The sequence below is a fragment of the Leuciscus leuciscus genome, assembly GCF_965113295.1.
Source record: "Leuciscus leuciscus genome assembly, chromosome: 6".
Taxonomy (NCBI): Eukaryota; Metazoa; Chordata; class Actinopteri; order Cypriniformes; family Leuciscidae; genus Leuciscus; species Leuciscus leuciscus.
The window spans coordinates 33,337,380-33,365,333 of record NC_138730.1 but is presented as its reverse complement, the minus strand read 5'-3'; the positions used below and the strand labels follow the sequence as shown (position 1 = coordinate 33,365,333).

General features: G+C 37.7%; 1 protein-coding gene across 1 annotated transcript; it reads left to right on the top strand.

The window, feature by feature from the left end:
* Positions 1-2,473: 2,473 nt before the first annotated feature.
* Positions 2,474-27,921, top strand: gng7 (guanine nucleotide binding protein (G protein), gamma 7). Its single transcript, XM_082171881.1, has 4 exons — positions 2,474-2,914; positions 6,076-6,137; positions 23,780-23,901; positions 24,882-27,921. Exons 3-4 carry the CDS (start codon positions 23,821-23,823, stop codon positions 25,005-25,007), a joined length of 207 nt encoding a protein of 68 aa, XP_082028007.1. The 5' UTR covers positions 2,474-2,914; positions 6,076-6,137; positions 23,780-23,820; the 3' UTR covers positions 25,008-27,921.
* Positions 27,922-27,954: the final 33 nt, after the last annotated feature.

Genomic DNA, 27,954 nt, shown 5'->3' with positions numbered 1-27,954 from the left:
AAACACATAAGCAACATGCAATACCATCTTATAGGGTGCAAATATTAATGTCAAATGTAAACTGTATAAATGTAAAATGTAAAAAGTTGCCAATTTCTAAAGATTTGAATGATCTACTTTGTATCTCACGCAGGCAACCTGCAGGGAGAGAGTAGAAACATGGCGAGTTGAATAAAGAGCTTCACTAGCAGCACAGAACAAAACAATGGCTGCCATGCAGGGAACCTGCATGAATCAACTCTCCTGACTGTGATCCACTGCTTCTCTCTCTCTCTCTCTCTCTCTCTCTCTCTCTCTCTCTCTCTCTCTCTCTCTCTTTACCCCCTGCCTCCCAACAACTGCACCACCTCATTCCTATCTCAGCAGTATTGCAGTTTCCATGCAGACTGTTAGATGGACTGCTGCTTTCTGAGAGAGAGAGAGAGGAGAGAGAACATGACTTCAAAGCATGAGAAAAAGATAGAAAATATACTGCCATCAGCAAAATTTCATGTTCCAGAGGACACAATGCATTAAAGTATCTTCCATCCCCATTTACTATTAATACATCCAACTGTAAAAATACAGAAACTATGCTGTGCCAAGTCAAATGTTAGCACAAGTCATTTGGGACCTTTGAGAATCCAAAGGCACAATGAGAATCCTGGGGATCCTAAGGGAGGCTGTGAAATGAAGCAGAAAGAAAAGACAAATCGTCCGCACAGTCCTTGAATAAAACAGTAGTGTCTCAAAGCAAACAGATAAAGGTAAACATCTTCAACATTTACGAGCACAAAACTCAGGTGGATACATGGCTCAAGTTTGATGTATTTCATAATTTAAAAAGGCCTAATATAGATTTTGTTTTAAATTTCAGATGGCTTAGTAAACAGGTAACCACAAACTCAAACCTGCTTCCTGCTTGGACAGTGAATGTAAATGTAACTCCCATTGGACACTCTTTCAATATTCTGTGCTTAAAAGGGCATTATGTTAGATTAACAGTCCACTACGCGATTAGCTGCCTATAATAATGTCTTTTGAACTGCCACAGGGTACAGTCTCTTAAACTGCCCTGACTGCATTTTAAAAGCTTTGAAAGACCTAGTTCGAATGGGAACCGTAGGGCTTTATTATTAAGGCTGGCTTACTCTGATCAAGTGCCAAGTGCCAAATTTGCCTGGAGGTGCAGATCCACCTACAGTAGCCTATATCTAATACATAGGGCTTACTCAAGAAAGCAGAACACATCCCACTGAAGCCTGCATTTGCAGTAGTGTACGCAACAATAATACCAATGGAATAGCAATTTGCAAGGGAACTCTTAGTGTTTTTTTAAAAGGGATAGTTTACCAAAAATGAACATTTATTCAGCCTCATGTCATTCCAAACCCAAATTAATTACTTTTCTGTGGAACATTAAAAATAACATATTTTGAGAAATGTGTCAGTGTTTTTGTCCATACAATGGTCGTCAAGTGGTAACAGAAACGGTTTGGTTACCAACATTCTTCAAAATATATTCTTTTATTCCACAGAAGAAAGAAAGTCATAGAGGTTTGGAATGAAATGAGGGTGAGTAAATGATGACAGAATTTACAATTTTGGGTGAACTATCTCTTTAAGTGCTACTATGCCACCAAGTGCTATTTTTTTCTGTGTTTATGTTACCAAACTTACCATCCAATAGTATCATTTTCAGTTTTACAAGTAACTACAAAGACATCCTACTAATTAGGCTAGCCTACCAGTAGGCTACTTATTCCAATAGCAACATTTCGGATATATATGGCAAGATGGAATAGAAACTTAAATAAATGCTATCAACTGGACAGTTACAAGTAGTACTGAAAACAGGAACCAGCAATGATTGAATTCAATACACATTCAAACAGTTTTGAATACAAACAATGGAAAAATGACTAGTTGCTAATGAACTGCTAGTATCTCATTATACTGGCTTAGCTAACAAATGCTATATTTTTGGAATAAAATGTTGTAGCTTATATTGCTATAACAAACATGTAATCTATAGTTAGGCTTACTAGTGAAATTAAAAAAGGATACTAGCAACAATTTGATTACTCCCTACTTGTATTTAAAAAACATTTTTAAAAACAAGTAGCTTAGGCTACTATATCATAAACAGACCACAGTTAGTTCTAAGGAATAAATGTTATTTGTGTGTTTTTTAGAACAACAATGAAAGTGGCAGCTACAACACAAGAAGGAAAGAAAAGGGAAAATAGGAGTATATAACTTGTAAAAAAGAAATCAAATATCAAAGAAAAAGATAAAGGACTTGCATATTTTGATCATTGTTAAAGACATCTTAAGTAAATAGGTAATAACAAAAAATAGTCAGCAAGCAGAAAATACAATAATCTGCGTTAATGTTAATAAAAATTGAATAAGAAGATATCGTCGTTCTTCTTCCATGTGTGAACAGAGTTTGTACACTAGCGCCCTCTTGGGCCAGTAGGCGTTACTGCATACTGCGGTGGAAGACGGGATCGAGTTCGGTGCGCCCAAATGTGTAGGCTAATGAAGACTGGGTCGATGAACCGCTGCGTAAAGTGTACTTCTTAAACCGCTCGGCAGCTCAAAACCCCCAAAAATCCCATCGAGCAGCGAAACAGTTCACCGACGGACGCAACCAAACCCGTAGGCACCCGATGAGGGTGGAGAGGGCAGAGCTGGCGAAACTGATTGGTTTTCGATTTTAACGAAGAGCCGCCTTATTTGACTCAGAACCGACTCAGGTTTTTCCCAGGAGAGAAAAGCAAGTTTGTGTGCGAGAACGCTGTCACCGGTGGTGGGGGGACTGACTGGGTGGACACTGGTGCACGGAGGGGGTGGTGTTTGTTTGGAAGGGGGGGTAACAATCTGCGCGAACCTGGCCCTTTAAATTACCTCCACAATCACTGTAGACGAGGTGAGTATACAACAAGCTCTTATTTTCTTCCTTCCTTCAGGTTTGTAATCGAGCATCCGTTTGCTTTACCTAAACGCCAGTGTTTTTCAACGCGTTTGCGTTATAGGCAGGGCGCGCGGCGCGGCGCTCCACTCCACCGGTGTCACGAATCCGAAACCGCTTGAATTTTCTGAGCGTTGTCCGGTGGGGTGGGGAGTGGGCTTCGCATCAATAATATTTAGTAGACTGTGCATTTTATATGTCTGGTTTAAAAAACGCGAGGGCAAGATTGGCATTTGAGTGTTTGCGTGAATCAATCTTTGCGCTCCGGCTCAAACTAAAGCTTAACAGGCGAGAAGAAGCTTTCCTGCGCCTCCTGTCAACATCTTTACGCCTTACATATTCTCTAATTCTGTGGCAGATATTTGCAGCGCCGGGTCATTATAGGTTTGTACATTGTATACATCGTTTGAAGGAGTCTTCAGAGCTATAGGCAAGGAGGCGTACATTCTGTACCGTTTGTCAAAATGCCCGCATTGTCTTTCCATCAGTGTGAGCAAGGCCTACCAACAGCAACAGAGCTCTGGAGCAAAATGCTGTGCGTTATGGCAGAAATGCAACTGCCTGCACTTTTGCATCGTTTTGGGCTGATTTAATGTGACGATGTCATGATAAAATATTGGCTGAATGCAGTTACTGTTCTGGAGTTTACATAAAAACCCAGAAACAGCCGAGCAGCACCAGTAACAGCTCCACAGGCCTGCTTTTCCTTATTTTTTAAGCTGTAGTTCACTTATAAGGTTGTGCATAATTTAATTGGCTTATGCGTTTTCTTTCTATAGCACTTTTTACCAAACATCTCGTTCATAGTAGCTGTACAGAATATCATCTAGTGAACCCACTGTGGAAAGGGAACAAAAAACTCCATAAGATGTTTAGGTGAACGGGGAGGTTGGACCTTGAGAAGAACCAGACTCAGCTGGGGGAGCCCTTCCTCCTCTGGCAAGGCTATATGTGCATATGACAAATATGATTTAGTTACATAGTGGTTATGGTTATTACTAGTCATGTTTAATCACATTTAGATAACTTAAAGATAATGAATAATTTATAGGCAGTGGTCATAGAAGCATCTCTAATAATAAAATATAATATAAAGCAATAAGTAGGTTCCCCCCAAACCGAAAGTCGATTCAACAGATTAAGTATTTGATTTGCTTTGGTCAATGGAATGTATTTCATTTGCAGAGCTGATGTATCGCTCCTGTATGCCTATTATAGAAAGTGACCTCATGGTGAGCCATTATCACGATTTTGGCAATATTACCATACTGAGCCACAGAATTCACAGTGTGCTAGTACACAGTGCACTTGGCCTGGTTAGATTCACTACAAAGTCCAGTCTGTCATGTCTTATCAATGTGTCTAATGCTGTATACTCTCCTGACAGATGCTAAATGTATTTCAGGGCGGTTATATGTCACATTGTCTAAGTGCAGGTGCAAGTACCACCTCCCCCTCCTTTGTATGTACAAAACATAATAATATAAAGGCACATGCCCGTATTGGTTTTGTTTTCATTCGGAACTCATGCTTTGTAAAAAAACGGTTATTTGGTCTGATAAAGTTTCTGATAATGTGCAGAATGTGTGTATGTACTGAATGTCTATCTCAGTATATACAGCATATACACATTATCAGAAAAAATGGTGTAGTGTATATATTGATTGTATTACCAAACATACAAATTCTTTAAAATCAATTAGCTCAAGCTAATCAGATGGCTTGAAGCGACCTATATTTTCCCAGTATGAAGTCTTCCAGGGACATGAATATAGTTACAGCTGGACCTGCTACTGTGCACTAATTACAGAACCGGCTCACTCACTTATTCCACAGGAACCCTAATTAAAACATACATTTCTTTTAGACAGTAGATATGTTTTCTGTGTACAGTAACAGATGGTTAGTGAAATGCAGTAGGTTTATCAACTGGTCCAGCCACTTTGTTTTGCTTGGCTAGGATCATACTCAGAGCTCTACTGAATGAGATGAGATTAATAATTCATAGGTTTTGATTTTGCCGCTTCACATCTCTCTCTCTCTCTTTCTACTCTGGTTTGCCTGGATGGAAATATTTGTTTTGACAACATGAATAATGGTTATAGCTGCAACGCACATTATTTCACCATCTTGTGTACAACTTTGAAACTGTATGATGAAAGTGCGGCCAGTTATGATTAGACTATAAATATGTTGGGTTAATTTATTTTTAATGCAGTATTGCATATTCATAGGATTGATTTATTGTAAAATGTTTAACTATTAATACAAAAGTTCCTTAGACTAGTACATACTTTTTAGTGTGGAATAGGATTGATTGATTTATTTATTTATTTAATTTTGGTCATAATGCCATAATGATATAATTTAAGTCAATGATATTCAAACTTTAACTGGCATTAATAGTTGCAAAGAACAAGAGGATTATAAAGTAAAGGTTTTCACAGTTATGATACTGTGTTAGCCAAGGTGTACCAGCACAGTCAGTAACCAATTTGAAAATAAGGGTAGAATTTACAGTATGTTTACACTTGCTTAGGTAAAGCCTGTCTGAGCATGTTTCTGTGTCATGATTAGAGAGGGATAAAACAAAACCTTACCGACGGTGGTGGGGCAGATTAATTCTGCATAGCTACTAAAAGCAGACTAAAATTTCAATAATTTTGCTAATTCTCACCTAATCTGTATTATATAAATTATATTAGTGGCCTTGCATCAGGACACTGCCCTCTAGTGAATCAAATAGAAAAAAAATTGTTCTTTTTTTTTTTTTTTACATATTAATGTTAAAGTGTTTAATAATAAAACACTTAAAATGTTTATGAATTATGATATTATAATTTTATGCTATGGTTGTGTGTGTGTACGTGTTGATGTGTTGTTTGTGATGTACTTTTTAATTTTTTTAAATTGTTTTGTTCCTTATTATATCTAACTTTTTAATTGCAATATATCAGTTGTAGCAATACCTACTTTTATTCACAGATCCAATGTTAATATGGAGTAAGATTATGTAGGGAGGGACCACTCAAATAGTTGGTCAAATGGGTAAATAACATGTTACATGAATATTTTCTGGTTCCAATAATTGATATGTGTATTGTGTTTGTGTTTTCTAGACAAGCAAACTTACCTGCAAGTACCTGAGCCAGCTTTGGTCTATAGCCTCTCCATCATCCAGGTAAGACAAATTCCAAATAAAAGTTATACTGATCTAACTAAGAATGTAGATACAGGTTATGTTTGTACTTAGTTGACAGGGAATTTTATATATTGGCATACAGGAAATCTGATGCAGCTTGACCACATGGGGGTGTCAATGTAACAATATTTAACTGATTCATGCATATACTCTCTGCAGCCTACAATGAGCTGTGTCCATAGCAACCACCCAGTCCACAGTTCAGTTTTGATAATAGAGATAGATGAGGCCTCATTGTGGTTCAGTGCTGATATATAGACAGTTCATGTGTACATGCTTCTAAATTGCATATTGCATGTCATTGACATGTTGTTTGCACATTTGATAAAAGATAGGAATTTGGTTTTTAATGTATTTTTTAAATCAAACAATGAAAGGAGAGCTACAATAATTTTGAATTTGCTTTATGTTAACCATATTTCAACTGCATTTCTTTTTATGTATTGCTACAAGTTTTTGTTTGTAGAATCAGGGTACGTTTACACGACAATGATGTACTAAAAACAGAAACGTTTTTCCTTTACGTTTTTCACGTAAAGACGACACTGTTGTCAACACGATCCCCATTCACATTGATCCACAAAAACGACAAAAAAATGCTGTATTATTCATGCCAGGCCAGCAGATGGCGATGTCACTTGGTAAAGAAAAACTACGCGGCTATACTGAAGACGTAATACGCATGAGCGTTCTGTAGTTTACACAGAGATGTTAATCGTTTTCAAACACTTACACTTTGAAACCCCTTTCTCAAAAGTTTGCGTTTTCAGGCCCCCAAAATGCCATTGTCATGTAAATGAATAGCAAAAACGCTTAAAACGTTTTGGTGTCATGTAAATGCCTCCTCAGCATATTTGTATTGCTATCATTCACAATAATGATTACCAGTCACCGGTTTTCCTTAGGTTTATTTGTTTTGGAATAATGAAATAGGCCATAAAACGAACCACTATAGTAGGTAGTTGTTTCTAAAATAGACTTAGAAACAACGAACTTTGTGTATACTTGATTCTACTCCATGAGTGCGACACTTGTAGTTCGATTGGCTTGGTTTGTTTGGTCTGGAAAAAAACAAAACACATTTAGTCCTGGTCCGCTTAGCGTTCCGATTGTCATTTTTATCGCCGAACCTAAAGGCATAGGGATACTGTCACAACCTGATTGGTCGGCTTTTATGACGTATTGCCTATTTGTAGACCGAACTTACCAAACATCCAAAACCAAACATCCCACTCGTGTGCTGGGCTGAATGTGCTTGTTATATGTGCGTAGTCCACATAAGATGGTATTTTGACCAGCTGAGAACTCGTGAAGAGTTTATAAAATGAATGTAGAAGTCGTCATAGTTGGGTAAACAGTATAGCGGTGAATGAGAGACTACATTAAATATATTTTTTGTGTTCTAATTTGCTCAAATAGCAAAAGAAAAACTCCACAATAGTGTTTTCACAACTTTTAAAATAGGAAAAAAAGAGAGATTGATAACGGGATTGATATATACATAGATGCCTCATTAGCGGCTGTTTCTATGGGCTGCGATACGTAAGCCTTACGCCATTTTTATTTAAATTAGAAATCTTTTCTAACAATATAAATCTTTACTATCACTTTTTATCAATTTATCTCATCCTTGCTGAATAAAAGTATTAATTTCTTTCGAAAAAAAAAGAAAGAAAAAATATAACTGACCCCAAACTTTTGAAGGGTAGTGTATATTGTTACAAAAGATTTCTATTTTAAATAAATGCTGTTCTTTTTTAACTTTTTCTCCACCAAAGAATCCTGAAAAGAATATCACAGGTTATAAAAAAATAAATAAGCAGCGCAACTGTTTCCAACATTGATAATAAATCAGCATATTAGAAGGATTTCTGAAGGATCATGTGATAATGAAGACTGGAGTAATGGCTGAGGAAAATTCAGCTTTGCGTCACAGAAATAAATTATATTTTAGAGTATTTTAAAATAGAAAACCATTATTTTAAATTGTAATAATATTTCACAATATTACTGTTCTTTCTGTATTTTTGATCAAATAAATGCAGGCTTGATGAGCATAAGAGACTTCTTTCAAAAACATAAAAAATAGGAATGTTTCCAAACTTTTGACCTGTACTGTATATATAATTTGGTCCTAATATCTTGAAAATCATTACAGTAAATTTGCAGTTGTAATTTCACAATTTTTGGAATATGCTGATATTATATAAATCCCATCCACAGAGTTCAGTAGTCAAGGATAAAGAGTGCCACATATATACTACACCACAGAGTGGCAGTATAGGACTTCACTGCAGAGGCTCTGCTTTTGTTTTCCACTGTGATTCCATCTCTAGTTACGTCCTGCTCGGTCTAGACGGGACAAAACCCCTGACTAGATTCCTGCTGTCTTGCGTCAGCTGACTGACTCACAGACTGTGGGGGGAAAGTATGGGGTCCCGTTTGGAAAAAAACATGCTTCAGGGAAAACACCTTCCGAGACTTCAGTCTGAATTTTACACAAACACGGTGTCTGGTTTTTTCTAGAGATGATTTTTTTTTAGGCAGACAGGAAATATACTGTAGGGACTGTGGTAATTTCTGTTTTTGCCATCCGGTGACTAGACGTCTGTCAGTGACTGATAGACTGTCGGTCAGGCTCAAGTCATGCATTTCTTGCACTGACTTCCAGACTAAACAATGAGCTATTGAATAATTCCATATGTAACATGGAACAAAGCAACTCTCCAGCTAGCATGTGATATAATACATGCAGTAAATTCAATTCTAGCTTTTCAGAATGCTCAAAATATGAGAAAGGGCAGTGCTGAAAATAGCTAGAACCTGTGATAGATTTTGTAATGTTTTGCAAGGTTGTTATTCAACAGATGGATGTGGTGAATACCCCACACTTAAGTCCTTTACTTTGTCTGTGTTGTGAAAGAGCTGAGCGTGTTATGAAAGGCTTGGCGAGAGAAACAGTTCAAAAAGTGCTGGGTCATGATGACTTGTGATATTTATGTAGTGAGCTTTCAAAATATGAGTCAGCACCTCAGCTTTTTTTCCTCCCCGTTTCCAGCAGAGTGGATGAAAAACTTTGACTAACTGGCATGCATGTCGTTTCATGTTCTTCAGGTACATGCCATGTGCCGGTAATTGTTGCATAAAGAGTCGGTGGTGGATCTCCTGGGATTTCACTCAACTCGTAACAGCTTATATCACATTCCTGAGGCAGCCTCACATGGCAGGATTATGTAGCAGGTTTTATAGTGTGCTATATAATAGGTTTGCATCTAAGACAAAGAGCGGCATGCCAAGTGCTGGAGAGCATCTTATCCAAGCAGCTCATCCAAAAATAATGACTAATATGTGTGATTTGGACTGTAGCATTAAGAGTCCGTTGTTATGTTCACCACTGCCTCTTCACAATCTCCTCGGCATTTAGTAATCCCTATTCAGCTCGACAGTTGGCCGCATTCCTGCTGCTCTGTACTCGCTTTCATTTTTGTCGTTGAAAGGGGAATGTGAGTAACGGTTGCTGATGCACTCCCTCCTCCTGCCTCTCATACTGCGCTCACATACTCCCCAGCATATAGATCAGTCTCCCACTCTCACCTACATGTGCGGCCCACTCTAGCTCATGCATCGCATACTACTTGCGCACTACCGCCTCCATCACTCCTCCTCCTTCTATATGGTGTTTTATTTAAAGCTGTACGTTGCTATGCACATTTGCAGGGATCTCATAGTTGCATTATTAACAGTAAGACTAATATAACACTACTTTCTATAACATTATTACTTTTAAGTCACATTTAGTAAAAATTAGCTTCATAAAAATATTATAATAATGATAAACATTATGCATTATCTTATTTAAGTGTAATATGAATTATCATAAAGCTTTCATTGTTGGAATAGTTAAAAACATGAATGTGTAGTAGCAGTATGCTAGTACTTCCATAAAGTGTAACAGCAAGTAATTTAATATTTCCTGTCATAACTTGCCCCAGGCTCTGTTTGCATTGCAAAAAATTCATTTGCATGGAAGGTTTCATCCATGTCTGGGCTACACTTCTGGTTAGAGGAAAGACGCATAGTTTGAATAGTTTTAAGTTCCAGTGAACTGCTGAAGTGCTGCAGGAATGCCGCTCTCATTTGTAATGTTCCTCACTGGAATTGTATTCATTCTTTCTTTGTAAAACTAAAGCTTAGCCAGTTGTTAGTGTTTGTTTGATTTGGTTTGCACACCGAAAGGAATTGTCCAGGATGTGCATTATATGTTCAAAATTGATTATTACTGTAGAAACATAACAAAACTGTTTTGATCCTATTATTCTCTCCATGTTCCAGCTGATTTGATAGCATAATCAGTGTTTTAAATGTCATGTCTGGTGTACAAGCTTTAAGCTACTGTCTGTCCTGCTTTCTAATCCTTTATGTAAGGATTCTGCAGCATCATTGAACTCAAAGTTCATAAGCATTCATGTTGCTATCTGTTACCTTTCCGAGTAAGCCAGCTGTATAATGCGCAAGTCAGCTGATATCCAAATATAGGAACACAGGCGGTTTGTTAGTGTTTCACTGTTCATGTGAATTCTGTACTGTTTTGCATTGTGGCTGCATGTTACGAGAATGGAAAATTGCTTACCATCATATACTGTAACTCATTCTGCATTATGTTTACTGTATTCATAGAATGCCTGGATTATATAATACATGCCAAAATGTGCATACAATTCTGTATCCCACAATGCAATGTGCTTGACTCGACCTTCCACTGCTAGTGAAGCAAAGTGAAAGTGATGTCAGCTGTTATTTATGTATTAATTTGTGTTTTCTTTCTCATTATTGGATCAGGCTGCATTGAGTTCAGACATTTGGAGACAACAAAGGGGAAAATGCATACAAATATTATTAGTGTTAAGTATTATTAATAATTAATCTTACTTTTATTGTAAATGTAATTAATACATTTAAATGAATGTATTATATAATAGTATAATATTAAAATGTATATAATATACATTTATATTGTTTTATTTATTCTTATTCTCTACATTAAAATAACAAGTAATACATAGTATAATTTATTGTATTAGATATATTAATATATGAATTATTATAAAATATTTATTGTTGAATACGGTTTCATGTGCTATTTCATACAAAAAGCAGGATACAGTATGTACAGTAAGCAGTATGTACAGTAAGCAGTATGTACAGTAAGCAGTATGTACAGTAAGCAGTATGATAGTTTCTATCTGTCCAGCACAGATGAATCTCTGACAGCAAAGCTTATGTTACTCTTGCAGTGTCTTTCAGGGAAATGTCCTCAGCCGGTTAAAATCAGTTGTGAATATGTAATTGAGGTTAAAAGTGATCGTAGATGCCCTTATGAATAGTTAACAGACATGCAAACTTTCTCACATTTGAGGCGTTTAAAAATGAGACAGGTGTGCCGAGGCTAGTTATGCAGCGGGAGATATTGCGGTGACTAACCCGTGATCATTGGACCACGAGACTCAACTTTGACCCAAGTCTGACACAAGTTGACCCTTCCCTTGACTAGATGAGGGAATCCTGGCTGAGTGCGCACAGTCACGGGTACGGGGTGCTGCAGCTGACACCTGGGTGTTTTGCCACCAACACACTTTTCAGTCCCACGGCCAAACACTTGAAACAACAAACTCTCTTGTATGGCTCTCTTATATATAATTACTAATCATACTCCTTTTCTTTTCAGCACCTTTAAAGGCTGGGCAGGTATGTTGGTAAGGTGATAAATCCAGTTTTCCTCTCGTACTTAAGCAAGTAGGTTAAGCTCCCAGAGCATGACTGACCTAATTTAAGGGCATTTCCACGTTCTGTACTTCTTGAAGATTTCAGGGAAGAGGTGTGGCTTCCCAACACTGAGTCTTGTCCTGCAAACCAGGGCCAAAGGTTTAGCACTCATGCATAAATGCTCAGGAAAAAACTGTTTTCATGGGGTTCAGTTTGATCTGGGGCTGCATGATTGATATGTTTTTTTTTTTTCTCCTTGATATGTTATCCTAAAGATATGTTCTTTAATGCATTAATTAAAATTAAAATAATTTAGCAATACATTTAATAATTTACTAGTATTTTAGTATTACATTTAATTTATTATTCATATGTTTCAATTTAAATTGAAAGAATACTTTGATAAAAAATTATGATGCTACAATCTAATTTATTTCTGCATTATTTCATTGCTGTTTTCATGATCACTTTTATCATTGTAATTTTTATAGTTAATTGTGTAGCCCTAGTTTGATCAATGCAAAATGCAAGAGAAAGGACATTTCATTTAAGATAGAATAGGTCAGTATCATGCATTTGAGAAAAACAAAACAAAATTGTTGGCACTTGACCAGGCCTTTACATTTAGTTCTGCAATAAAGGAAGAGGCTCAAAGATGGTTTGTCACTTGTTTACATGCTTCAGGTCAAGGAAATGTGTTGCATAATGTGTATTGACTTAAAAAAAAAAAACATTTACTGGAAGAGTTTTTTTCTGACTGCCTTCAACAACAAAAATACTTCACACCTAGTCACCTGTCCTGATAACATATCTAATTGGATCAACCTTGCAGCCTTTTCCACTTAGGTCTTTTGCATGTAAACAGTCCTGATTCCCTGTGCTCTACCACATGCACCCGCCTGTTTGGATAGAGAAGTCAGTTACACCCTTTGCACTGAGGGTGGCTTGTTTGGGAAAGCAGGAGTGAGGTTTGACACCTGTGCAGCTGATATCTGCAACAGCCCTTCTCAGCGGGAGTCCGAAATCCTCTGCCATGCATGTGAACCGACTGCTTTACGCAGTTTCACGACAGAGGTGTGAAACGGCCGGCCGTATATCTCCCTAATGCCCTGCTGTTTTAGGTAGCGACAGACGCAGAGAGCGACCCTAGACCGACTCTAAACATTCCGTCTCGTTCTCTCTCTCCCCCTGGTCACCATTTATAAAACTGTGTGACATTAGTGAATGGTCACTTTATTAAAGCTGCCTCCATTCCTGCCGTAGTAATTATCAAGATTTGTCTCCATTACAAGTCATGTGCAATTGATTCCATGTGCTTCAGTTAGGAAACGTCTGTCGTACAATAATGACTTGTTCTACCTAAGCGAAGGCATTTTAATCATTTTGTGACTTCTACTCGACTTCATGCTGATAAATCAGTTACTCTGGAATGGGAACTGTGCTATTTGTTGGTCTATGTACATATGCTTGAGATATAACTTAATAAAAAAGTAGGTTAATGACAGTTATTTTAATAAGCTTGCACCGCTATTTTTGTCGTGATTTGTTTAACTGGAGTCGCCATAAGCATCACTAGCATTTAGAAGACACCATTAAACAAATATTATGGAAATTATTCTTCCTTTATGTTGATTGTACAATAATTTTAGCATTCAATGTGAAGATACATTTTTGCATAGTCTGTGCACCTCAGTGTTACTTTAGTATTATTTATAATACAGTTCACATTTTTTGTTTGTTTTAGTAATTTTGCAGTATGCTTGTAATTTTTATTAGTTATTACTATTATATGTTAGTTATTAAATGTTTATTTATTTTTATTTCAGGTTTAGTAATTTTGGTACTTAAACTTCAACTTATTTATTTGAGCAAGTTTTTCATTTAATATTTACTTTTTTATTTCAGCTTTATTTCAATTAATGAAAACAATGTTTAATAGTTTTATTGAACTCTTTCCTGATCAGCGGTTTTTAAAATAGTTTTAGTTTTAGTTAACTCTTTCCCTGTCAGCGTGTTTTTTTAAAATTTTTAAAAAAAAAAATTTTTTTTTGCCAGCCAACACCAGCATTTCATAATTTTCACAAATGTTTATGGCCACCAGATTATTTTGTTGAATGAATATCTGAACATACAACAATATGTCAAAAGAAAGAACAGAGCCTCTAAAAAAAAAAGAAAAAAAGAACAGAGCCTTTTAAACAAAAAAGCAAACACACATTAATTCTAGCTTCTTGCATTCTTTTTTTAATCAACACTTGAACGTGAACAAAAAGTTGAGAAAATCTTGTTTTTCTCATAGACTACGTCCGGATCTAATTCAGAACGATGATCAAAACAGTTTTGATTTATATGCTGTTTGACGATTGCGTTAGCTTACATGTGCGTAAGCAATGCTTCTTGTTTCTGCTGCTTCTTCGCCTGTGTTTTGGTCCAGAGATTCTGTACTCTTTCAGAAGATGCGTAATAGCGCCCCCTACCGTATAGCAGTGAAAACATGGATTGCCGAAAAATGGCGGGGAAGCGTTGTGTCATAAATGATGGAAAATAACGTCAATGGTGGGGAAATGGTAAACAATAACATCACTGGTATACATAAAACCATGGGGTTTATTATTTATTTTATTATTTTATTATCGATTCTCATCCGTGTATAAAAAAAATCGAATCTTAAAAATATATATCTTTAGACCCTCCGTTTTTCGGTTCAGTTGTAGTTTGTGGGTTCTCCTGGCATTGGATTAGCCTGAACTGTTTGTAAATTATGTAATCATCATTAAGTCATCATATGTGTTTAAAAATCACAAATCACCTGTGCATGTTTACAATAGGAGAATGCTTTCCTTGAGTGGCTTCATTCCAGCTTTTCATTGCAACGTGTGGGTCAAGCTGCAATAAAGCACTAAGAGTTTATTAGTTTGTTGTCTACGACCATGTCATAGTCATTGAAGAGGTCTATATTTATATTTGAAGATGGAATGGAGAACATTAGCTGAAACACGTGTTGAACCATGCTAATGTGTCTCTTGTTTGTATACATAGAGCTCGCGGGAGATGCGTGCAATGTGCGTCATGGAGAGCAGATTCAAGTAAAGGAGTGCAGCGGTCAGCGGGGGAGGGTGTCAGCGGAACTTTGGCACTTGTGAGATGTCACAGAGGTCATCACAGAGGTCATCTAGTGTTGTGTTTGGAGAGATAGACAAGCTCTGCGGCACTGCAGAACAGCGCGTTCACTTCCTGGAGTTATAATATCAGATTAAAGAGAAAGAGAAAGGGTTTCCAAGAAAGAATGCAAGACTCTGGATCAAATATGAAACTGGCCTTTCTTGTAGCCTTGGACAGTTTGCATAGTCATAAATTATACTAAGCCTTTTGCAGGTGTTCTGCACTGGGGCGCTGTAACGGGGTTAGGACGATTCCAGGTAGTTATTGGACATATATTTCATTGTGCATACTTAAAAAAAAAAATTAATTAGCTTTTTCTTTTATATTTTTAACTTTTTGTCAGAACCTCTACTAAATTTACTAGTTATTTTATTTTTGTTGAAAAAAATTAAATCATGATTCTCAATTTATCCAGAATCGTGCAGCTCTAATGCCTTTTCATTCTGTACAGTGTATTACAGTACATGTGTAAATTAACTTAAAATCATTTAAAACTATTGATTTTTGGCTTACCAGCATCTGACAAAACTTTAATACCGTCGTGCATTGCTTATTTATCCCACTAAGTAGCGTAGACTTAAGCAAAATCTGTGTCCTATCTACATTTGAGTGATGGGTTGATGTCATTCCTTTGAAGTCGGCATGAACCAGAAATTACGATCATCTTTTCTTCCAATTATCCGAGTGAAATGGCATCTTAAAAGCACAGAGATGTTGGGCAGGACCTTATTTTTTCTATCAGGAATTGATTGGATCATTGGATTGTTGTTGTTTGCTAATTGCTGCTGGAGGGGAGGGATTATTGTCCCGCCCCCATAAAGAGACTGTGAAGGGAAAGTGAAGTTGATGTTTTTGTTAAAAGATTGATAGGGCACATTAATTAAAAAAATGATGCGCACAGTTTAATTATGCTAAACACTACAATATTCCGTAAAAAATAAGAATTTTCCATTTTGATTTCATGGTGACTTTAAGTTATCTGTGTTCCCAACAGTGCTGTAGTTTTATCAGAGGGTAAAAGAGGAAAGACTTTCTCAGTGCTCTTGCGTCACAGGCTGCCTTGACCACAAATGTCTCGCGTCATCTCAAATATCTCCCAACCTCCACGCATGTACATTCCCACAAGGACAGACCTAACCACACTGTCCCATCTAAGTCTCTTTCAGTCCAAACACAGTGTCTCCGTAGCTGGCACAGCTCTGAAAGACATTGAGGTGAACATGGCTAATATTTCCTCCACATGTCATCCTTATCCACAGCTCAAAATGATACATGTCATATTTGCGCAACATGTTGCAGACTTTCCAGTGTAAACGGCTGCTCTCTTCAAGGAGCTGGAAAACAGACAGATTGCTATATTTGGTAATGGGCACGTTGACTCAGAATCCCCCAGATAAGAGCCAATCGTACTTACTGTAAGCTGCGTTGCACCCCCTAGGAGTTCCCCATTTCCGTTTATTCAGCTTCCTTTGCCCTAATAAGGAAGCGGACCGGGGGAGGAAGTCTTAGTCACTTTCTCTGTTCTGCCCTGTATGCTTGTTTACTGTCTGATTACAATGGTTAATTACTATGCACCTGGCTCTGATTCCAACCTCAAAGGCCTTGTTTGTGTCCAATGTGCACACACATCATGCTAGAACCACATGTTTGCATGAGCGACCCTGTGAGTAAACCAAGTGTCCCGCTTCTAGAGTCACTCAATCACAAAGGATCTGACCGCCTAACATTCTCCTGGAGGTCAGTGAATCATGAAAAGGCTGTTATGAATTGTACCATCTCGTAAATACCCGATTCTCAGAATAGGAAGTGAATTATTTTTGGTTCCACTGCAGATGTTTATCAGCTCATGCACCTTCCTGAGTCACGTAGAGTTTCTCATGTTTCTAGATCCGGTTTTGGTGCAACCTAATATTTCATCATTGCAGAAAATGTGTTTATGCTTCAGTTTCTTTCCATGGTTTACTGGAAAAAAATGTCACCTATGAAGTAGATGCAGAGAGGACATGGCTCTCCCACACACGCTTTTTGTGTTTTGACTAGATGAACTTCCTGACCTCATCCTCCTGTCACCTGCATTCCAGGTTTTGTAGGGGCAAGGTTAGCGTTCATTTTTCTTCCTGCTCAGTTTTAACCTCAACCTCACTTTGGCGAGTTGTCAAAACAGGGGACTCCTCCCAAGGCACTAGAGAAACATGTTTCTGTGCTTTTCTGGCATTAACTGCCTGTTTTTCCAGACACAGAGCGTTGTGCATATTCATTTGCATTTGGCCTCTAAATTTTTTTTCTCTCTAAATAAAATAAAATTCCTCTCTAAATTAAATCCATTAAAAAAAGACATTTATAATGTTATAGAAGATTTCTTATAAATACTTCAAATAAATTTCAAATAACTGCTTCATGAGCAGAAAAAAATATCATGTTTCATGAGCACCAAATCAGCATATTAGAATGATTTCTGAAGGATCATGTGACACTGAAGACTGGAGTAATGATGCTGAAAATTCAGCTTTGCCATCACAGGAATAAATTACTTTAAATATATTTGTATTATCTTAGAAAACATTTGTTTTAAAATGCATCATAGATTCACAATATTTCTGTTTTACTGTATTTTGGATCAAATAAATGCAGCCCTGGTGAGCATAAGAGACCAAGCTAAAAGAAAAAGACCAAGCTCAAAATACAACATTCAGTTTTTTGCTCCATCTCTCTATACACCAATGGACCTACAAATGATGAAGACCCCTGTTTTAAAGTATGTTCACTATTGCATGTTGCATTAGTATCCCATTAAGAGTATTTATAGCTTACATGTGTGAAAACTGGATTTGTTGTCACAATAGCTTCTTGTAACGTTCAACACAAAATGCATCGGACCGCATTCCTACAATTCCTCTGAACGTTTAAACAAATGCTTAAGAAATTCCTTAGCAACCATTTTTCACTGTATGACCATTTAAAGTTATTATCATGAAGTGCCTTGACTTGAGCTGTTCAAGCTGTTTTCAAATCTCTCTTTTGTTTGCCTTTTTGTTAAACAAGTTTTGAACAGGGTGGTGTAGGTACCACGGAGTGATGCACACACCGGCAATGCCAGCTCCACCTGTCTGATCAAACATTTCAGTGGGGTGTTGTGTTGGAGATGTTGCACCAGTCCCTGACCTCAAGAATTCAACATAGTCATCATTATAATTCATTTGTAAGCTCCTTATATTGATGCTTGGAAACTTTTTATAAACAAAAGGCCACTGAGAACAGTTCCATAATGCTAATTTTTACAACATCAGGTCTTTGTATTTTTGCATGCCCCATGCGTCTGCCAGAACTGTATCAGTAATTGTTCTGCAGGGAACACGTTGTATAAGCCTGTCCAAACAATTTCCACCCACTTCAGTCATTTGTACCTCTGTCTTTTTTTCTGTCTGCCTGGTCATGAGTCTGTCTGCCTCGGTGTCTCTACAGATCCGTCCCCATTGGTCCCACCCAGACACACAGGCACAAGCACACGAATGTTCTGTGACCCCTCTGTGCACATACATGCTGACGTGAGCAAACACTCCCTCACTTGATCTCAGCTGGGAGATGAGAAATCCCATTCATTTCCTCTCGTTTTCCATCCTTTCCCCTCATTTCCCTCCCCTTCAAGTGTGCTGCTATGCTGGGAAGTCCTGTAAGCTGAGGAAAACACTTCTGGCATTTCTGTTGGCAGCTGATGAAGCTGTATGTGTTTTCGGTTTCTGATTCTTGTAAGAAGCTTTGCAGCAGCTGACTGAGCCTGTCAGATTCGGCGAAGGGCGTGGAACGCAACAGTCATTTGGAGTCATTTGTTTAGCACTGCTATATTGTGAACTTGCCATGAACTCCCTGCTCTTATATAGTGTGCATAAAATATAGTGTAATTTTAACTCCACTATTGTCACCAAACAGAATTGCATAAATAATAAATGTTTTTGAACAGGTTTTTATAGGTTTATACTATCCCTGTAGAGGGCTGGACAATAAGGACTGCCCTATGCCCTGTGGCCAGCGTAAACACCGCTCGACATTTGAAAGAACTGTCACTTGCCCGATCTGGCCAGTGCTGCATCGTCACCAAAGTTTGTCATTTGCTCGTGTTTTTAAGTGCAATATGACATGAAAGAGAACTCAATTTAATACTTGTGCGCTGTGTGAGAAGTTTTGTGTGTGCAACAGACGTCCAAAGCACGCACACAAAAAAGCCACCTCTCAAACAGATACTTTTTTTCGCTGTACTTTTTTTTCCTTTTTTTTTTTTTTTCTTGCGCTCGAATGGACAGATTCACACAAAGTCACGTCAAAATGCCTGTATTGGTGATTATCCTCCTAAACAGTCTGTTGTATCTTACATGAACGTAAACAGTTGAGAAATAATATGCACGTGTAACAGTATATTGGATCTGTGGAGCTCTTAAAGTGACAGCAGCCTAATAAACCTGCTGATGTCTTTTTCTGGTTGTGCCAATATGGCACAGTATGACAAACAGCAGGGTTTTGATGCTGCCACTTTGGCTTACGGATAATATGGATGTGCAAAACTTCATATTTTCAACATTGACTACTAGTTGGTGGTTAGCCTGCTTTTTGTCCATGTGTGTTAGCATTGAGGCAAATCAGTTTGCTAGTGTTGACAGGAAACTGACCAAAAATATTGATGACTCATCCTGTACTACACAGATTTTTGATTTTCTGATTTCTGGAGGATCTCTTGACACTTTTTAATCATATATATATATATATATATATATATATATATATATATATATATATATATATATATATGCAGCCTTGGTGAGAATAAGGGAGAAAAAACCCCGCACTGACCCCAAACTTTTGCACTGCATGTTAAACATCAGCTTTAGTTCACGAATGGCCATAGTGTTTACTGCTGCTCATTGAAAAGATGATGAATGTATATATAATATATATAAATAACATGCTATTTTAAGTATTATTATAACTCCTTGTTTAAGTACAGCATAAACTGGTATTAGCAATGATGGAGCAGCTGTTATTTGCAAATGCTTAAGTAATGAGCAGGCACAAATTCCAGTGGCCTGAATAATCCCCCAGGCTCGGTATGAGGCATCTTTCCCCGCCAGGCTCGAAGGGCCGTTGGTCAGGTTTTGTTGACGACCAGAACACTCTCTTTTCTTCTCTTTTCCTCCCTCACTCTCCTTGTTTAGAACAGTCATATACGGTATTCCCGCCGAGCACTGAAAGAGCGGCGGGAATGAAGGAAGCATCTGGAGCCTGGTGAGATTACTGAGAGAGCCGGCACGTTGCCACCAGGTGTCCGTTAGAGGCAAGGGCTTTTTGATTTAATACTACCGCTCGATGTGAAAGCTGGCGGGAACTGCCACCTCACTTTGAACTCAAGAAAAACGTCTGCCTGCAAAGCTGCACCTTTCAGAACAGACCGTGACCAAACAGAATGAGGCATACTTCAGATTTTCACTTGTTTACATGCTGCATCCTTGATTTATCAGTGCTTTTTGTTTTTTAGATGCTTCAGGGACATTTCAAATGGGTTAGAAGCATGTATAATTTTTTTGGTATGGTCTGTAAGTGAATTCAGTTTGTTAACATTAGCTAATGCGTTCATGAACAATAAACAATGAATTTAAAAATGCATTAGTGTATATATAGAAATTAACATTTACCTAGATTAATAAATAATGTAACTAAGTGTTAGTTAACTCATTTCAATTCATTAAAACGTATCTATTCACTGAATACATTTTTATTATTGTTGAATATGCAACACCTCAATGTGGCTGAAAATGGAGTATAGGGACTCAAGGGTGGGGTGCAGTTTTCCAGTGCCCCTTCCTCCTCTTCCTCACTGGATCAGAATTCCACGGAGTGGAGAAAGAGACGCCTGTTTTGGAGACTCTCCACAGTTATGCGAAAGAGCATGGTTTGATTGCACGTGAGCCTAATTTCAGCTCAGAGAGAGAGAGAGAGAGAGAGAGAGAGAGAGAGAGAATGAGCAGTGTGTGTGTGTAAGTCATGGATAAGCCGAGTGACTCTGAGGAGAAAATAAAGATCCATAGGGAGTTCAGCACACTCAGTGGTGCCTTGTGACACGGTCTAAACCTCTTTGATTTAACCCACTTTTTGTAGAGTAAGTGTGTTGTGAAATGCCAATAAATGCAAATCTGTGACCACACATTGGCAGCCCTTTATGAAAAAGTAGTACACTTTAGCATACTTTTAAAAATAGTACTTATTCTGGAAATAATGTACTTAATAAAATAATGAATAATATACTAAGAAAATAAATAAATAAGTATGCATAAGTCTCATCTGAATGTTAATGCAATTAAATGAAAATATATTAAAGTTTATATTTATATTAAATGCAAATAGCTTTAGAGTGCTTTTTTAAAACCACAAGTATATTTTTATTTGCAATATTTCATTACCCACTGCAGTGCTTCAATATTTTAATCAACACATCAGAATAAGTGTACTTTAAAGCATAACAAAATATTATTGTACTAAAATGTACTTGTAAAAATTGACAATAAATAAAAAGTGCTCTTTTTAAAAGTTGTGGTAATAATCAGACCTGAAAGTGTACTCTCTTTAAGGACACTTAAGTGGTATTTATTTAATTAATATTAGATTATATGCAATTTTCAGAAATATATTCTTTGAAGAACACTACAAGTGCACATTAAATACAATTAAGCACAGTTCATTTTCACAAGGGTAGTCCAACTGAAATCACAGCAGTTTTTGTGAAGTCAGACTAACAGATCCAGATGCAATGCGATTGCACGTCGGACATATATTTAATCCTTCAAATATATGATTATTGATTACACATTGCGTCATGTATACTCGGACAGTAAGATGAAGACTCCTGCATTGACTATGCAAAAACTAGCTGTAGCTTGATAAGAGCTGAAAATGTAAACATGCATACATAATGTGAAAGTATAATGCATGCATCTGTGTAGATTCATAATTTCTAGCACATTTCTAGTTGCCAACTACAAAAACAGTTGCAGTCATAGTCAATTTGAAATTTGTAGTAGCATATTGAAATCAAATAACCAAGTATTTAGTTGCAACATTCTTATTTATATCCATACTAAAGCAAATTTTTTCGCTTTTGTCAATGTAAAACTTTTCAGTAGATAAGATTCAATCCCAGCAGCCTACATGGAGCCTACTTGGTACACACTATGGCTCTGTGTATCCAAAGCTTGTGCCTTTTAGCAGTTTTCCTGTGAGGGTTTTCTTTTTTAAAAAGGAAGACGTGGTTGGAAAAAAATTGTGAAGGGAGACATCGTCCTTTATGAGTCCTGTATGTTTGAATGAATATGCCAATGTATTCTAGAGTGCTGCAATTATGTATGCAGGGCCGCCGTGCATATTTCCTGGAATGCAGCACACGGAGCCGTGAAAGAGACTGTGTTTGCTGTGAGAAGACAAAGCCCAGGCACTAAGCAACATGTGTTTAGAACTACGGCCCCTTCTAGGAACGTCCTGGAATGCCAGGGGTGCAGCGCTGGTTTGGGAGCGCGTGCATGGAGCAAAGGGAGGGGGTCGTATAAGGAGTGTGTTTGTCTCCAGAAAGAACCAAACCTTTCACTGCCTCCAGAGTTTCCTCTGTTTCTGCGGTTACTTTGATAGTCACCTCTCTGAGGGTGTGCTGATACTAAAAAGTACTCGATGTTGCTAAGTGGTTCTTAAAATGACCTTTTGGAGGATGAAGCTGTATGAAAAGCTTGTATTTAGCAAATCGCATGACATGAGAAACAGTTTATGCTTTAAAGGGTTCGGGATCATTTAGTCATGTTGTTCCAAACCTGTATGACTTTCTTTCTTCTGTGGAACACAAAATAAGATTTTTTTCCACAGTAGAAGTCAATGGGGTCCAATGTTGTTTTGGATCCCATTGAAAAACAGTTGGAAACTGTTTTTATCCCTTTTTATTTTAAGGGTGTGCGTTCATCTTTCCTCACGCATTTTGTTTTCTGAACGTTTGGTCCTAAAATAAGGAGGGAGAAGATAAGCTGGTGTGCTTGGCCTCAGAGGACAGCCCGCACCTGTTTTCAGTTGTACCGTTAGTCTGATTGATGGGCCCACTGAACTGGGTGGTCTGGACAATTGTTTCTAGGTAGCTGTGTGGTCGGAGCTGTCTGACAGATATCTTGATTTACATATAATTTATGTAGGTGAACTATTCTAGAGGCTTGACTTTCTCAAGTTATAAGATATGACTGTAACTTCAAGGGATGGTTCACCCAAAAATAAAAATTCTGTTTACTCACCCATATAATGAAAGTCAGTGTGGTTCAAAACAACATTGAACCTCATTGACTTTCATTGTATGGACAAAAAACAACAACATATGATGACATCATCTTTTGTGTTCTGCAAAATACATTATTGTTTGGAACAACAAGGGCGAGTAAATGATGACCGTTTTTAATTTTAGGTGAACTATCCCTTTAATTATTACACTTTTATTTGAACTCCCTGCTGTCCCTGCATGCTATTTCTAGGTTTTGTTAATGTCTTCTAAAAATTATGTAGTGAGTTTGAAAGCACCTCAAAGAGCATTTTATCTCATGTATTACATAGATTGTCCATAGGTCATACTGTATGTGCTTTGAATGCTTCTTCCATTTGAATATTGTTTCATCTTTGTTTTCTTGTAGAATTTTCTCATTTTACTCGGCACGATAACCGATGGCAGAGAATGTCGACGACTAATAACATAGCCCAGGCCAGGAAGTTGGTGGAGCAGCTGAGGATCGAGGCAGGCTTCGAACGTATTAAGGTACACAAGGTTTCTTTCAACCAATAGCAATAGCTCTTTTGCTTTTCATTGATGCATTGGATGTGTGACCTACTGTAGTGGTTACTGCCTTGAACTGTCGTGTTCAAATGCCTCTCTTACGGTATAAGAGAGCAGCTGTGGTTGCCAGAAATTCACCATATAAAATGCTGTGACAATGTATTTGATATTATGGGATGCCTGTGTTTTTACAGCTTATAACTGTGTAGTAAGGTAAGGGTAATATAACTGTCACCTTACTGAAATATGCTTTTTATATTAAAATGTACTGATTACCACCATAATAATACAGGTGGCACATTAGAAAGCAACATGATGAATCAGAGTTTATCATAAGTGGCCTGTCCATAACACATGAGCAATACTCACGTATAGACGTGCACAGACTCATACACACAAATACAAAATTCCACAAGGGTGTTATTGACAAATATGACACTAAAAAATGCAATAAACAGCAAAAAATGGAACACAAAGAACCATAATGTACATTACTGATGATAAAAATAATAAGAAAAAATATGTGTAGTCATGCAGGGACTTTTAGGAGTGTCCTTTTACTGTTTTTCACCATAAATGATATGGCGATACTTCCTAAAACCATAAATTTGACATATGAGAGATTAAACCATTGACAACTTTTCACTGTATATGGTAACCAGATAACAGGTATTTACTACAGCATTTTTAAAAGTGTTTTTCTGTTAAAATGACAAGAAATCCTCCCCTTCCTCCCCAGTCATTTTTCTATTCTTTTCAAAGTAAAAGTGACAAAAATAAAATTGGAAGAAAGATATTTTTTTTATCACTTGCACATTTGGATGATTTTCTCTCTCTCTCTCTCTATCTCTATCTCTATCTCTATCTCTCTCTCTCTCTCTCTCTCTCTCTCTCTCTCTCTCTCTCTCTCTCTCTCTCTCTCTCTCTCTCTCTCTCTCTCTCTCTCTCTCTCTCTCTCTCAGGTGTCTAAGGCTGCTGCAGACCTCATGAGTTACTGTGAGCAACATGCCCGCAGCGACCCTCTGCTGGTGGGGGTTCCCACCTCAGAGAATCCTTTCAAAGACAAGAAGCCTTGCATCATTCTATAGCTACTCTGTCTAGCCCAGCTATCCCAGTCCCACTTTAACCGATGCCCATCCCCAGTCAATGGGCAATTCAGTCCAACACTTCTTTTTACCTGGTATTCTCCAGAAAATAAACGCCACACTCTCTCGGTAAAAACAAAAAGGGGCAATATCTGTATTACCTAGCGTCATGTAGCCCGGCGTTGAGTGAATCTAGATGAATGAATCTGCACAGCACGCCTGTTTACATTCATGCATATAGACGCACTTAACTGGAGGTGGCAGATTTGGAATTTCTAAACTGTTTTAAAAGATTACTCCGAGACTGAGAGATACTCCAGCATGTTTTTCAGTGCAGCGGCTGACCTTGTTACCATAGGTGATGGAGGAGAGTAGAGGAAGACAGTCATGGTTATGCTGACTGACTAGCTGGCTAGCCCAGTCACACTGTGGTAAACGGTTGATTCGTATTAACCCTGCATTGTTACGTCGAATCTGCAAGCTAAAGGTTCATTTTAGATTTGTATGGCCAAAATTGAATCCAGGTATGCTTACCTTTATCAAAACAGCACATTTCATGTTTTACAAAGGGATTCAAGACATTAACCAGAGTTGCCAATATTTTTACCTTTCTTTTTTCTTTTCTCAGTCCGTTTGTGAGCTGTTGTTTCTTTTTTTATTATTATTGATTAAAACTCATTAGGCTTAATGCTTTGGTTTTTTTCTAATGTTTATACTATATTTCAGAATTCTCAAACACTAAGTTATAAAGGAATGATTTTATATAATGGAGAAAATATATTTACCTAATACTATCCTTGCCAGCCCTCTCTTAAAGTGCAGTTCTCTATAAAAATTGCGCCCTGTTATTTGAAATATTAATGTGATATACAAATTTTTTTTTTGCAACATTTGCGGTGGTCAAATTTATTGAAAGCTGAAGGCCAAAATTTGGTGTCAAATAATAATACATTTTTACAATCCTAATAACAGAGGCTTGGAAATGCCTCATAAAATTGAGTAATTTTAAAGTCAAAGCCCCTGCAAAGGCCATTTTTGTTTTTCTCTGAAACCAAACTTGATTGTAAAATCCATACAGAAGGAAAAAAAAATTGTATAAACTTTCTTTTGGATATCTTCAGAGGTGTTAACTTTGAGAATAGCTGTTTGGATTTGTTTGTTCCAATTTCTTCTTTCTATGGAAACATGGAATCTGGTCATTGAGTATGAAACTGTACAGTGTTTGATAACTAAAACTCATTCTTTCTTTTTTTTGTGGATGTTTTATCTTTTTGTAATCTTTGTGTAATATTTCCGTTTCTTCAATCATTCATATATAAACATTGAGTTAGTCCTCTTTCAGGCGAGGCAAAAGACACGAGCGAAGGATTTGATGGACTTGTGATAGTAAATGGGTTACCTGCTCCCTGTGAGGGAATGTGGAACAGATTGTTGACACAATGCCCACACAAGGTGCTTAAGGCTTTGTTCGAGGCTCGTTTCATGAGGTGGTCCGTGTTGCTAAGTCTATCTTAAGGGCAATATGTTCAGTGTTATGCAACAGGCCCTCGGTTTGGCTCGGCCTGAGCAGTCACATGCAAAAGATGAGTTGCAAGGTCAACCCACAACTCTAATTGTCCACTCTAAATGCTCGCAGGCATCTGAGAGTCTTTGGGCCACCGAGAGTGACGGTTTTGCATGTGACATGATCCCCAAACAGTCACTCACAGTATTCAGATAAGTGCTAAAAACAGAATTCCCCCACTGTCCCGCTTCGTATGCTGGAAAATAACAACATAGTGCAGGAAAAAGGGTCTCGTTGTGAGACAGAGGGGGTGTGTGCTCCCTGCGGTCAACGGGATGCTATCATCAGCTCCTGTATTAAGAATGACTAAGGCGTGGGAAGGTCACGAGATGCTATGTCATCCAGCAGGTCAGCGAACAACAGAATTGCTCAGTGGATAGAGCTGCTCCAGCGACATCACTTCCTGTCAATTCAAAACGGAGCAGTGTAGTGGCTCTTTGCAGTTCAAAATAACTTGAAAGAGATGGGTACTTCAGGAGAAAAAGCACCGTATCATAAAATGAAGGATTATAATTGAATCACTTCAAGTGTTACATTAGAAAGTCCCTGACTTTTCATTGCTAACCATGTTATCGCAAAGGAAGAGCCATTTTGAAGTCCTCTTTAGGAACAAACCTTTTAGGCCAAGTATGAAGTGCTCAAATGTGCTGTAAAAGTGTGACGTTTTTTGAACAGCCACCAAACTCGCTGTGCCACATTTGATGGTATTACACTGGAGCAAACACTGTGAAAGTCAGCTAAGCTAAGTTAGCTTGTTAGAACTGAGTTCTCCACCCTCTTGTCCCAGTGTCGGGATGCACTGTGCTCCAAAGTATAGCGCTGACCTTAAGTACGCTAACAACTCCCCGCACTTAGGTTTATTAAGACCCCGCAATCATTTAGCTGAGAAAACGTCTTGCCACGCTGCGAGACCCGTTGTTTGCGAGCGCTAGGACAAGTGAGCGTTGCGCGCAGCGAGAACACTTAAGGTGCTGAGAAGGCCGTGATACCTTAACCTCAATTCCTCGTCCCCTAACGTTGTTAGACTTCACACACACCATCAAGCTCTTTCATGACCATGAGAGGTGAGATTTAGGCTTTGTGTGGGTAATATCTGTAGCTGAGTCCTTAGCCAGTAGATTTCAATCTCAGCCTGTCCCATTACTTTGTGTTTTTTTTTTTCCTGTGTATGCATATGTATCTTTCTGCCTTGATTATGAAGAAATATATCTATTTTTTGTAATTGTTCTTCTCTGATGTGCCATAAATCATGTTTTCTTGCACAATGTTAATATTTTGTGGATATTGCTGTTTAAAAATGATGATATCGGAAAAAGTAGATGAAATAAAATAAAGACAAAATGTTACACTGCATTGATGCGGATCTGTTTATTAAACATGCTTGAC

What these genes read in the sequence shown, in the direction of transcription:
- gng7 (XM_082171881.1), top strand. Translation starts at nt 23,821, where the DNA reads ATGTCGACGACTAATAACATAGCCCAGGCCAGGAAGTTGGTGGAGCAG. An exon ending in CAGGCTTCGAACGTATTAAG is followed by an intron (nt 23,902 to 24,881) that starts GTACACAAGGTT and finishes TCTCTCTCTCAG; the next exon opens with GTGTCTAAGGCTGCTGCAGA.